Raw genomic sequence first — 12,398 nt, forward strand, 5'->3', positions numbered from 1 at the left:
GTAAAGTTTGCGAATCTTGGTGAGACCCCTCCTTCTGTTCATTTCTGAGTCACAGGTTTTGTAATTTGAACACCTAAGGAGCGGTAAATTCAGTAAATACTGGAATTCCCAATGCCCCAGTGAAAGCACACTTGCAAGCTTTCCTAATCTAACCATGCTTCTTCCCTCCCCGTGGGAAAGTCATCCACCTTGTCACATTCTTGTCCTTTTCTTCCGCAGTGAAAGCAGCCCAGAAGCTCCCCACGGTCACCCTGCAGCCTTTGGAAGGGGCCGGGCACAGCAGGGAGTCACCCTCCACAGGTGGCACGGCCCAGACCTGCCTGCCTTCAGCTCCCTCCCTGGCCTTTGTCAAAGGGCAATGCGTGCTCATCTCCCGGGCCCGCTTTGAGGCAGACATCGGCTACTCTGAAGCTCTGGTTGCGCTATTTAAGCAGATGGATTCCAGAAGTTACGGCAAGTAATTGGCTCTTGCCTGGTTCTGCCTAGTGATCTGTGATCTCAGAGCAGGTTATTTTTCTCTCTGTTTGAATGTTGAGAAATGATGTTTGTCCTTAGGAGAGCTTGAAAAACAGGCAGATGCCGTAAAAATAAATGCCCTTGGGTAGACCAAGTCGGTGGTTGTCAGACAAGCCTGCATCCAAACTGCCTGGAGGGTTTATTTATTTATTTATTTATTTATTTTAATTTTTATTCATTTATGATAGTCACAGAGAGAGAGAGAGAGAGGCAGAGACACAGGCAGAGGGAGAAGCAGGCTCCATGCACCGGGAGCCCGACGTGGGATTCGATCCCGGGTCTCCAGGATCGCGCCCTGGGCCAAAGGCAGGCGCCAAACCGCTGCGCCACCCAGGGATCCCCCTGGAGGGTTTATTAAAACAGATTGCCAAGCCCCACTCCCAGAATGATCACTGATGCCTGTGCCCATCGAGAGGTCCTGACTTAATTTGTTCGAGGTGGGGCCTGGGCATTGGTATTTTTAAGTCTAATAATCAGCCAGAATTGAAAACCACTGGCCAAAGCAGAGCAGTTCTGCTCTATTTTTTTGAGGCTCTTCAAAATGTGTCCTGTCAGAATAAGGAGCAGAAGTTGTTTTAGAATTGTGAACTGCTGGGTTTCATTCTCAGCTTGGGCCACGTTGTTTTACAAAACCACGTGGCTTTTATGGATTGACGTTTTTCCATTCTTGAAACGGTTTTAGTCTTTTCCTTAGGTAAGTGGAAAGCAGAGCCTTAAAACCTCATGTTTTTCAGACATCACGTTCAGGGGGTGTCATGGAAGCAGCCTCTATAGAATTTGCTCCGTGAGCTTTCATCAGGGTTTGGGGCTCCTTCAAGAAGAGGGTGATGCCAGCTGTTACATTTTTATTCCTTAGATGGATGGAGTTTCTCTTTTTAAAGATTTTATTTATTTATTCATGAGAGAGAAAGAGAGAGGCAGAGACACAGGCAGGAGGAGAAGTAGGCTCCATGCAGGGAGCCCAACGTGGGACTCGATCCCGGAACCCTGGGGTCAGGCCCTGGGCTGAAGGTGGCACTAAACCAACTGAGCCACCCAGGCTGCCCTAGAGTTTTAGCTCAACGACAGCCTGCTGAGTAGGATTTACGTGAGATGTACAGGAGCCTGGCCTGAGCCAATGAGATGCGCCGCTCACACGAGGGCCAGGGTTCTTTGCGTCTCCCGCTCCCTCGGATTTTCAGCTTCGGTTTAGAGTAGCCCTTAATAGGCCAGTACAGATGGCCTGTGTGCATTCTGCACCGTGTGACCTTTGAGAAATCACACTCCTGACATGGTCTGCAGTTCTGGGAATGTGAACGGCTAAAATATTGACACCCAGCCCTGCCCACACTCAGACATCCAGAAGCCATGATTGGATTTTCTTGCCGTAGCTACAGGGTCCAGCTGTTGTCAGGAAGAGTCTCCGGTACTGTTCCCACGTCAGGAGTAGTCTGTCGGCCTTTGATTTGTCAGATTACACTGGGCTGCCTTGCCTCTTGCCCTGACACCCACTCACTGTGTGTATGCTGCTCATTCCCTGGCCACCTGGCTTTCTCAGTGATCAGAGAAGAGTTGACTTCTGGTGTCCAGAAGGCATTTATCTATTTGAAACTTCCATGACTTTCTCAGAAGGTAGATTGATAGGGAAACTCTCGAAGAACTTAGCCAGTGTCGAGTACTGAGATGCTCATCGTTGGTCAGTATTGGGCGTAGTGGGTGCTACACTCTACTAATCAGCAGACAGCATCATACTACTAACAACAATAATAATCATTTATCATCCCTAGCTTTCTTTTGAGTTCTCGTTGTTTACCAGACACACGTTCATAAGCATTTTATTTATTTTTTAATTTATTAGCGGGGAGAGGGGAGGAGTGAATCTTAACTGACTGAGCCACCCAGGCTCCCCGTTGTAAACATTTTGAGGCAGGGGCTGTCATGTCCTCAGTTTTCACATGTGGGAATTGAGGCACAGAGAAGTTACATGACTTGCCCAAGGTCACACAGCTAGGAAGGGGCAGAACCGGGATTTGAATGTAGGTGGTTCAACCACTCTGACCACGTGCAGCTCGTTTCCCACCTATAAAAGGGAACTAATAATAATAGGGCCCAGTTTTTAGGGTTGCGAGGAGCAGAGGGATGGCGCTCGTGAGTCTCTTGGCCCCACGCCTGGCTTAAAGTAAGGCATGAACAAATGTAAGCTGCTATTATTATCCCTATCTTGGAAATGGAGGGCATTTCTGACCTGTCACGTGTCTGCGGTCCCGGTAGGACCCTCTGTCACCCCCTTAGCACGGTATCGTTGCCGGGTCTGCTTGTCTCCTCTCCCTGAATTCTCTGAAAGCATCAAGGGCAGGCACTCTCCATTTCGATTTCCCCAGCACCAGGCACAGGCCCAGCCAGGTCGTCCTAACTTACTGGGGATTTACGAAACCAGGGAACGAATGGATACGTGTAATTACATAGGATGAGGGCAGTGTGTCACACTTGCTTGTTTGTTTCTTGTCGTTGCAGATGTCAAGACCAGGAAATGGAACTTTCTCTTGGAAGAGCACAATAAACTAAGTGAGATGCCTACCTTGCTTGTTTTATATCATGCTAGGGTTAAGCTTTTGTTATCTGCCTTAAATATAATGTATTTTATTTTATTTTTTTTAAAGATTTTACTTATTTATTCATGAGAGAGAGGCAGAGACACAGGCAGAGGGAGGAGCAGTCTCCATGCAGGGATCCTGACATGGGACTCGATCCTGGGTCTCCAGGATCATGCTCTGGGCTGAAGGCAGGCGCTAAACCACTGAGCCACCTGGGCTGCCCAAATAATGTATTTTAAAGGAAGATACCCCCCACCCCAACTCCCCACCTGTGGTAATTCTACATGCCTATGTACTGGACAAGTGAAGGGGAAGATATTTCCAGTCACATCCCTGTCTGCTGAGATGGTGGCTTTACAGTTGCCCAGACAGACGCAGGGCCCCCTCTTCCATCAGACTGTGGCAGGGTTAGTCAGATTCCGGGCCTGTGACAGAATTATTAGATGCGGACTCTGGAAATCAGAGGTGAGCTAGGTTGCTTAGCATAGAGGGGGGCCACTGTAGATTCTCTGAGAACAGGCTCTTGGTTTACATTTAGATGATAAGTGAAGGTCAGAGGGATTGAGTGGTTATGGGCTTCATAATAGGCCCGGGCGTGCGAGCATTTAATAAGCACTTTGGAGACTGACCAGGGGAAGGGCTGTGTGTCCAGGTAGAGGTATAGGAAGGACAAGCCAGTTTGGGCTCCCCATTCCTCTCTGTGCTCTGCATGGGTGGGGCAGTAAATTCTAGCGTGCCTGAGAAAGGGACGTGGGCATAGCTCAGCCTGTCCCGGAACACCCATCTGTCACCCATCTTCCAAGCTGTCACACGCCTGCAGTGGGTCTGCAGCTGGCACCACTTACTTTCTTCCTGCTTGGCCCCCGGAGAACTCATCAGGCCTCCCGGCCAGTGTTGGTCCCAGTCAGGCCAGGAGAGACATGCCCTAGCCGAGGAGCTCCGAGTCGTTGCCCATCTTGCCCAGCAGGCCAGAGCTGTCAGCAAGAGGGAAGAGCTGGGTTTTTTCCTTCTGTCTCCTCCTCGTGTGACTTATAAGGTGACATCAGGTAGACGATTCAACATTTTGGGTCCCCCTGTCTTTTCAGTGAAGGACAGGGTCTTCAGTTTTATCTGCCCTACTGACAGAAATTAAATAGAAGGGAAGTGCCTTTGATTCCTTGCAGAAAGACTTGGTGCAAACTCACTTAAGTTTGAACGTAATGAGATTCTTATTTAGTATCAGCAAACACTGGCTGAGGCAGAAAGGATGCCTGATGAGCCAAGGCCCTGTGGCTGCTGCTGTTGGGAACTTGTGATTCGCAGCAAACTCTTTGGCCAAAGCTGAATTTTTGATGAGCAATAGGGGTGAGTGTTTCCCCCTTGCTCTCTTATTTTTCAACCACAGAAAAGCACATAAATATGTTAGCCATAAAGGCTTTGATTTTTGTGGATCGACATGAAGCAGGATGCAGACAGCATTAGCAGAGGATTATAATGAAAAACAAGGACTTGCGACATGATACCATGTCGTGATGACAGAGGTAACCTTCTATAATGGTCCCAAACCTTGTGTGGGCCGTAGACTTTTTGAAACATCTGAGGAGGACGATGGATTCTTCACCCAGAAAAATGCACGTGATAGCCACACATGAAATTTTGCATTTGATCTTAATGACTCCACGGATCTGGAGTTATTAACTAGCCCTAATTCTAGAATTAGGTTGCTGTTGTATGCGCTAGCTTGTCGAGACAGTGTCTTATGGAAGATAAGACAGATTCTCTCCATTTCATAGGTTGTGAAAAGCTTGAACCCAGAGAAAGGAAGCTGTTGTTTTCCCTACTGGAAGCACTGCAAGGTCACGATAAAGTCAGAGGCAGAGCTCAGGCCCCACTGGTGATGCTGAGTTTGTAACATGACCCATTTGGAAATGCAGAAGCCAGACCCGTGAGCAAGAAGCTGAGGAGACAAGGCTCTGTCCAATAACCCGGCTTAGCCCCGATTCCACGTTAACAGACTGTAAACCCCGGGGACTCTGCGCCTCTCCGCGCACCCCTGGGGTCTTGTTCTTCCGGTGCAAAGTTAGGTTACTGACCCTGAGCTAGTGAACGTGTGTGCACATGAAACCCGTTGAGAAATGACAGTAAGACCTGAGCATACGAATGCTTACTGATGACGTGGCGACGATTATTTTCTCCAGATAAGGTGAATCTCAGAGCATCCCTCCTCCCTCTTTTCTCAGTGCCTTGAGGCCTGTTGCCCACAGTGAAATTGGCAAAAGGCCTTTTGTTTTCCCCGGGCTGTCACAGTCCAGAAGGGTTCTGCATCCCCCTCACTGATCTTGTCTTGTCAGCTGCTATTTGAAAACATTAAAATCTCTCTGCCGTGTGGCTCAGTAGCATTCTGCCAAAGAGCTCTTTTACAGAAACGATTTCTAGATGACTCATGAGGCCAGACAGCACATTCCTGTCATCTTCCAGCACCTGGAAAGGACATCAGTGAACTGGAGGGCTTTCTCGGAAACAGAGCCACTTGGCTGAACTAGCAGCATAGGATTATGGAGGCTGTAGTTGGTGGGAGACAGAGTGGAGGTTGATTTTTCCTCTTGAACGGCTGAAAGAACATAATGCTTACAAAGCACCACATTTCACACCAGCCGGATCATCAGCCTTTTCTTAGCTTCCATCAGGTATTTGAGTGCTGGCGATCACCAGGATTAAAATGAAAATGGTTTCTGAAAGCACGTGGGGTGCTCAGTCGCCTGAAGTGTGCAGAAATCAGCATGTTCAGATTTAATTTGGAGGCATAAAATGTATTTTTCCATCAATATGGAAGTCTCTTTTATATTAAAGCTGCCAACCTTACCTAATTTCTTATCCTGGTGATTCTGTTCACGCAAACTGTTTCCAGAAATAACTGGTATATACATTTAGCGCAAAATGGGGATTTAAATATATTGAGAATGTAAAGCAATTTAAGGTAGCAGGAGATGGCTCAGCCCTCCATGTTCAGATCAATATTTGCAGTGGTAGCCGATTGATGCTGGGGCAAAAGCCTTGGAATACCTTGTGAGGATACAGAGAAAACACATGGCCATATGGAATACAGAACCAGCAACCTTAGGATTTCAAATAATACTGCTTAGAAATGAAATATATCCCAATTTCTTCTTTAGTTCCTTTTACCAGGTTCCTGAAAACAACCCTCTTTGGAGGGTTACAGGGATTCCCAGGGTGCCTGTGAAAAGGTAAAAGATAAAGAGCAGCCAAAGATCTGCAAACAGTAGTTATTCTTCCAATTAGGTTTTTCAAAGGGAAATGGTAAAAGGGAAGGACATCTCGGAAGCTACAACCCATAGGACAGCAGCCTATGATTAGTAGATAGGTGGTCATCCTACCACCGAGGATGCCTAGGCCTGTTGTCTCATTTTTAACTGGTTTCTCTCTCACCCCCAGAATTACCTGTTTTATTTGTATGATCTCTGATTTATTTTTTTTTCTCTTCCTTTATCAAATAAAGGGGCTTTTTCTTACCCTCTTAATTTTAAAGTCAGGCGAGGCTAAATGCCTTCAAAAGGGGAAGTCATTAAAATTAATTTGCTTTTATTTTATAGAGATACCAAGTAATTTTTCCCACTTGAGGTAATGGATATGAATGGAAGAGAGATTTCCCCATCCGTTATGTTAGGAGGGGGTCTGGAACTGCACAGATGGAAGGAAAGACCCCTAAATACGAGCTTTAATTGAAAGAGTTAGAGGAATGGTCACTCTTAGTTTAGAATCTGAGCTTAGCAGAGGTTGGTAAATTGTTTTTATAAAGGGCCAGATAGTAAAGACTCAAGGTTATTTGTGGGCTGTGCCATCTCCTGTCTACTCAAATCTGCCCAAGTGGCAAGCCAGCAGCCCTGGGTAGTTCGTAAACAAATGATCACGGCTGTGTTCCCGTTACACTTTCTTTACAAAAATAGGCAGGTTTCGCCCACGGGTGTTAGCTTGCCAACACCTGCTTTCAGGGATATGTGGGGTGCTCTCAGGTCCCCTCCACCCCAAGGGATTTGTCAGCTGCTTCACCACTGACATCACTGCCGTAAAACTCCCCTCTCAAGGGGAGGTCAGTGTCCTCTTACAGAGAGGGTCACAAGGGTACAGGGGCACTTGTATTTTATTACATCGTGGCCTCACGGCCTTAGTGTGGACTCTGTCCTTTGTCATTGCTATTGTTTGTAAACAGCCTATCCTCCTAATACTTCTTGGAAACGCCTCACAGCTTCTCTGAACAGAGCACAGCACCGGTCCCTTGCTCATCAGCAGCTGGTAACGTGAAGTTGTTGACTCTCGAACATCAAAACCTAAAGAGAACATCAAGAGAATGGAAACGAGATTCATCCATTCTGTGTTTTGCCTTTTTTATGGGTCTTTCTGGGCTGATTTTTAAGAACTTGGGTCCTTATTTATTTGAACAAGAATCCTAAGGTAATTTTTTTTTAATTGCTTTAGGTTAAAAAATCAGTCACAGAAACATTTGCAGTTCTTCCTGGGGTCTGTGTAGTGTAGAAGATCAATCTTGCGTTAGTGATCTCCCTCTTTATTTGTAGAAAGTTAGGAGTAAAGCGGGGAAACCAGCTCTCTGGGTTTATGTACTTGCTCAGGACACAACTGCCAACCCTTGGTTTTCTCTCCAGGTATGTTTTTGAGAAGGTGGCACACGGCAGAAATCCAGCCACTGAGCTCCATGTTTCAAAGCCCCTTCACTGTCCTTAGCCCTCGTGGGCCTATCCCTCCAGTTCACATACGTCTATCCTTCCTTCTAGTCCAGAGGGTGCGCTGCCTTCCACAAGTTCAGCTGGATCCTCTGCCCAAGACCCTCACCCTGGCGTTCGCGTCACAGCTAGAGAAGACGTCTCCCTGCCTCACACAACCCATCCCCGAGGCTGACCTTTCTGGAGTGGACCCCAAGCTCGTGTCCAGTCTGCTGCCCTTCCAGAGAGCAGGAGTCAAGTAGGTTCTCCGGTCTTCCCCTTGCCTCACAATCATTCAGTATAGACTGGGTTCAGATGCTCCCTCTTTTAAGAACCCTCATCTCTCTTGGACATTTCGATACATCTGGGCATTAGACAGCCAGGTGTGCTGTAAGCAAAGCCTGATGATTTCAAATTCCATGAGTTAATCAGGACTCTGGATTGCAGGTGTGCAGAAACCCAACTCAGGTTCAAGAAAAGAGGTTGTTCGGTGTGTGTGGTAGAAAGCCAAGGCTCTCCAAAGATCTCATCAGAAGTCTCCGCACCGGTGGCTCGGATTTCTCCTCAGTTTGCGTTGTTCTCAGCCTGCTGTGCTCAGGTGTGGCGGCCAGGGCTTGCGTCCATCAGTTTAGCAGACCAATGGAAGCATCTCTTACCTGGTGGGCCCCACGCTGTGGGACCTGAAATCTGGCACCGATGCCGGGACCAGTCGTTGTGGCCTGGGGGCTGGGGGTCTAAGTGGTGAGACTGGGTGACAGGCCCACCCCTGGCACCAGCTGATAGCTTCCTCCCCCCGCCCCCCGCCCACTGAGTTACTTGAACTGAGAGTGGGAGGTGAGGGTTTTCCAAGAAAGTCAGGGTGGTCTTATTATAAACAAAAGAGAAGCCCATGTGGTAACCTGTCCTGTTCTCCAGAGCTTCTTGGGAGAGGCCAAATGACAGGTTTGAACTTGCCTTTTAATGAAAATACTGGAGGTCAAGGAGAGGAAAGAGGCGGTCGGGATGGCCGTCCAGAGACAGTAAGAGCTTCATCTGTCATTCGGCGTGTGGTTGGGGCTATGGCCTCGGGGGAAGGGACCCGGTGAACGGAGAGACAGCCTGCCCACAGGCCACCTGCTCCTGAGGGTTGGGAAAGGCTGTCTCTGACAGGATTGTGTTCTGCGGCTTGGGCACAGTCACACCTCCCCGCCTTCCCGTGGCCCCAGCTCAGCTCACACCCTTTCCCTCGGTTTCCCTCCCAGTTCCATCTGTCTTCGATCACACGCTTTGTTATCTGTCTGGTTCTGTGTGCCAGAACCAGAGCCTGGCCAGTAGCTTCCATCTTTTTCCCTATGGCTCGGAAACGCTAGTGGTACTTGCAGCGTTTCTCAAGAACTTTCTAGTTAAATCCAGATTTTGACTTTCATTCTCTGAAGAGGAGGATTTTGGTGTTGAGGAAAAAGGGCTGTCAGTTCCATGTTGGTTTTATAAGACCTACAGTGAAAACACCCTTAAATTTAGGGAGCAAAGTCTCGTTGGTATAAATCCAGTTCCTCTAATATCTAAAAGGTCCCTTTTAACAGGTGACCCAGGAAGGCAGTCATCTGCCTGAAGCCACTCAGCTTCCAGGAGTGGAACTGGAGCTGAAATCCATGTTTTGTGATGAGGAGTGCAGGAGTGTTATACCAGCTCTGTGTTTCTTTGTTATGAAGGCGTTTCCTGTGTTCCCATTTTTGGCCACTTTGCTCCTTGGTTGGGCTACTTCAAGGCAGGGACAAAAGGAAAGATCACGAAATTCAAGGGTCTGTTCTGCTTTGAGATTGCCCGGATGGACCAAACCATAGGGACGTTGTGAATGGCTGAAGCAGGTCCTCTCCATGGCTTGTTGCTTAGGTGCCCCTGCCGCCCTGGCCGTCAGTTTTGTAAACTCAAAAGTGAGGTTAAAAAAATGAATCTTTTCACCCTTGCCTTCCCCATCCATCTGTGTGGAGGGTTGGACCTGGAAGTAGTCCAGAAGATTTAACCAAAGCAGGTGTGGCAAGAAGAGGCCAGATCTGTCAGAGAAGTGGGGTGGCACCTCACTGGGCTCCCTTCTGTGCCACTGAATGCATATCGTGGCCGTGGCCCCGGGGGGTGTGGAGGGGAAGCTGCTCCCCTGGTAGGCCACCGTGGCCGCTGAGGGGTAGAGCGGTGCCATGGCATGATGTGTGTTGTCTGCCTAGCCTGGGAAAGCTGGCTCTTGCCACCTGTAGACGCGCCACTCACTTTTCCACCTTTGCTGAGCGCTGGCTTTGGAAGGGCAGGAATGCCACTTCCAGGCAACTCAGGACCATGCAGCCTGGAATGGTCGTCAGCCATACCCAGTGCCGATCAGAGGCTGGACTTGCAGCCTTGGTTGGCTCTGTGAGAAGGAAAGAAAAAGAGCTAGTTGATGATGGGCTTATTGGCAGGTTTCTGAGCAAATAATCAGTTTTTCCAGAATTCAGATGAAAGAGGGCTGGTGTTTGGAACAAGAGACCAGACGTCTGGCACTTGGGATCCTTTTCCCTTTTCACTGATTCATTTGTGAGTCAAGCAAGTCGTCTTTAGTGTTCATCTTGATTATTTTTCTCTTCTTCTGGAATAGTGGTTATAAGAGAAACACTTCCCCAGCACTTAGGAAGGTGCCAGGCACTGCTGTCAGTGCCTTCTTTACACGTGAACTCTGTTCAACCCTGACGACAGCCTCCGGGCAGGGCCTTTTATTTCCATCTCACGGCTGAGGCAAGGGGTGGGGGGTGAGATCACTCCAGCTGCAAAGCATGGACCTGGGATGCCCCCCAGGCCAGTCGGGCATCCGGAGAGTAGAAGAACGTGCCCTTCTTCCCAACGCATCGGCAGGAGTTGTCACACTGGAGGCCTGAGGGACCCTGAGGGCTCTGGTGGAGGAGAAGCCGCTGAGGCTGGTGCTCCCTGGTAGACACCCTGGCACTGTTGTCCCCTCGGCCTGTCTGCTTCTGCGGTGTCCTCTGTCATGGCCTGCTCCTTCTCTTCGCCCCTGTGCATAAATGTCCTCTCTGGCCTCGAGAAAACCTGATTTTGATGCCACCATCTTTCTTCCCTTCCCCTCCAGGCCGACCTCTCAGCCCCTATTCAGGGGCTGTTTGCCAGCCTGCCCCTCTCTTACTGTCCCAGGTCTCATCTGCCCTGGGCTGAGGGGGCCGCCTCTCTTGGAAACTTCCTCCCTTGGCTTCCGTGACCCGGTCGTCTTCTAGAGCCTCTCTGCCTTTTGACCACCATTCCACATTGTCCCTATTTTGACTCTTCGGTGTTACTAATATTACTGTAATGCCGTCCCCTAATTGGCTCCTGTCTTCTCTCTCTGGGGGAGCAGGGCCTGTGGCGCATACTGCAGTGGCCCACATCCAGTGACGCGTATCGCTTTACATGGTGGCCTGATGGCGGGTTAGCCACCACCCCCGATAGATGTGCCATGCCACTGTCCTCCCCTCGTCTGCTTTCAGTTTTGCAATAGCGAAGAGAGGCCGCCTGCTGCTTGCTGACGACATGGGCCTGGGGAAGACCATCCAAGCCATCTGCATTGCGGCCTTTTACCAGAAGGAGTGGCCGCTCCTGGTGGTGGTACCATCATCTGTGCGCTTCACCTGGGAGCAGGTCAGTTCTCTGTGTGTGGTGATTTTCAGGAAGTGTCCTCAGCATCAAAGCAATCAGATAACAACTTGGGGATGGGCCCGGGGAGCTTTAAAAGATCCCAGGTCAGCTGAAGGAGGAAGGGAGAGGAAGGAGGTGGCCTTCTGAGGCTAGGCGCCTGGTTTTCTGACCTAGAATCGAGTTATACCTTTAGGGAAGAGGCGTTATGAGCTCAGACTTGCCTCCATCTGGCAGCAGATGCTTCCTGAGCACCTCGTGTGCCCCTGCCGCTAACACCCCTCATCTGTAGCACCTCATGTTCCAAAATGACTGCCTCCTTTATTTCCCTGAATCCTGTAGCAGCTGTGCGAGTCAACGTTAACCCCACTTACAGATGACAGACCGGACCTCAGTGAGGGGAAGCAGCAGGCTCACTGGCAGTTGGAAGCATTATAGGACCTTGAAGGGGCATCTCCTGAGTGGTTGGCTCAGGGTTTGTTACCCTGCAGATGGTGGCGTGGGCAGGATGCTCACTGTCAACCAGGTGCTTTTATGTCTGAGGAACCGGACGTGAACACTATTAGCGTTCAGCCGTGAGCTTTGTTTATCATAAATCCAGGGGTCAGAGTTGTCCTGTGAGATCAATAAACACCCATAGAAGCAAACTTGGTGGAGAGAGGAGACCTCATTCACCGTTTGTAGTTTTTCGCATCTCTCTGCTACTCACAGCAGCTGTCTGTCCCCTCACATGTTAGCTTCTTACTAAGCCCCCACCCGAGCCACTTGTGGAGAAGAGGCGACTCTGCCTGTAGCTGGTCAGCCTGGTGCCCGGCCATGCCCTTCCAGCTAAAGAGAAAGCAAAACTGTAAAAATGTGCATCATAACAATACCTCATTTTTTTTTTCCCTGTCCTTGTGACCTGAATTCCGCCCCTGCCTCCAGAAGCGAACAGTTGAACACATATTTATTTGGTGTGTGTTAGGTT

At 49.2% G+C, this 12,398-nt stretch overlaps 1 protein-coding gene across 5 annotated transcripts in view; it reads left to right on the top strand.

Moving 5' to 3' along the window:
- Window positions 1–12,398, top strand: part of SMARCAL1 (SWI/SNF related, matrix associated, actin dependent regulator of chromatin, subfamily a like 1) — a 60,472-nt gene that overhangs the window by 8,361 nt on the left and 39,713 nt on the right. For all 5 annotated transcript variants that reach the window (XR_005385376.1, XM_038585687.1, XM_038585686.1 and 2 more), the window contains 4 exons: window positions 220–453; window positions 3,010–3,060; window positions 7,877–8,063; window positions 11,287–11,437. Coding sequence is in view for 4 of the 5 variants with exons in the window: in XM_038585687.1 (XP_038441615.1) it covers window positions 220–453; window positions 3,010–3,060; window positions 7,877–8,063; window positions 11,287–11,437 (623 nt within the window). In the remaining variant the exon portion in view is untranslated. The remainder of the gene's footprint in view (window positions 1–219; window positions 454–3,009; window positions 3,061–7,876; window positions 8,064–11,286; window positions 11,438–12,398) is intronic.

The sequence above is a fragment of the Canis lupus genome, chromosome 37 (genome assembly GCF_011100685.1).
Source record: "Canis lupus familiaris isolate Mischka breed German Shepherd chromosome 37, alternate assembly UU_Cfam_GSD_1.0, whole genome shotgun sequence".
NCBI classification, from domain to species: domain Eukaryota; kingdom Metazoa; phylum Chordata; class Mammalia; order Carnivora; family Canidae; genus Canis; species Canis lupus.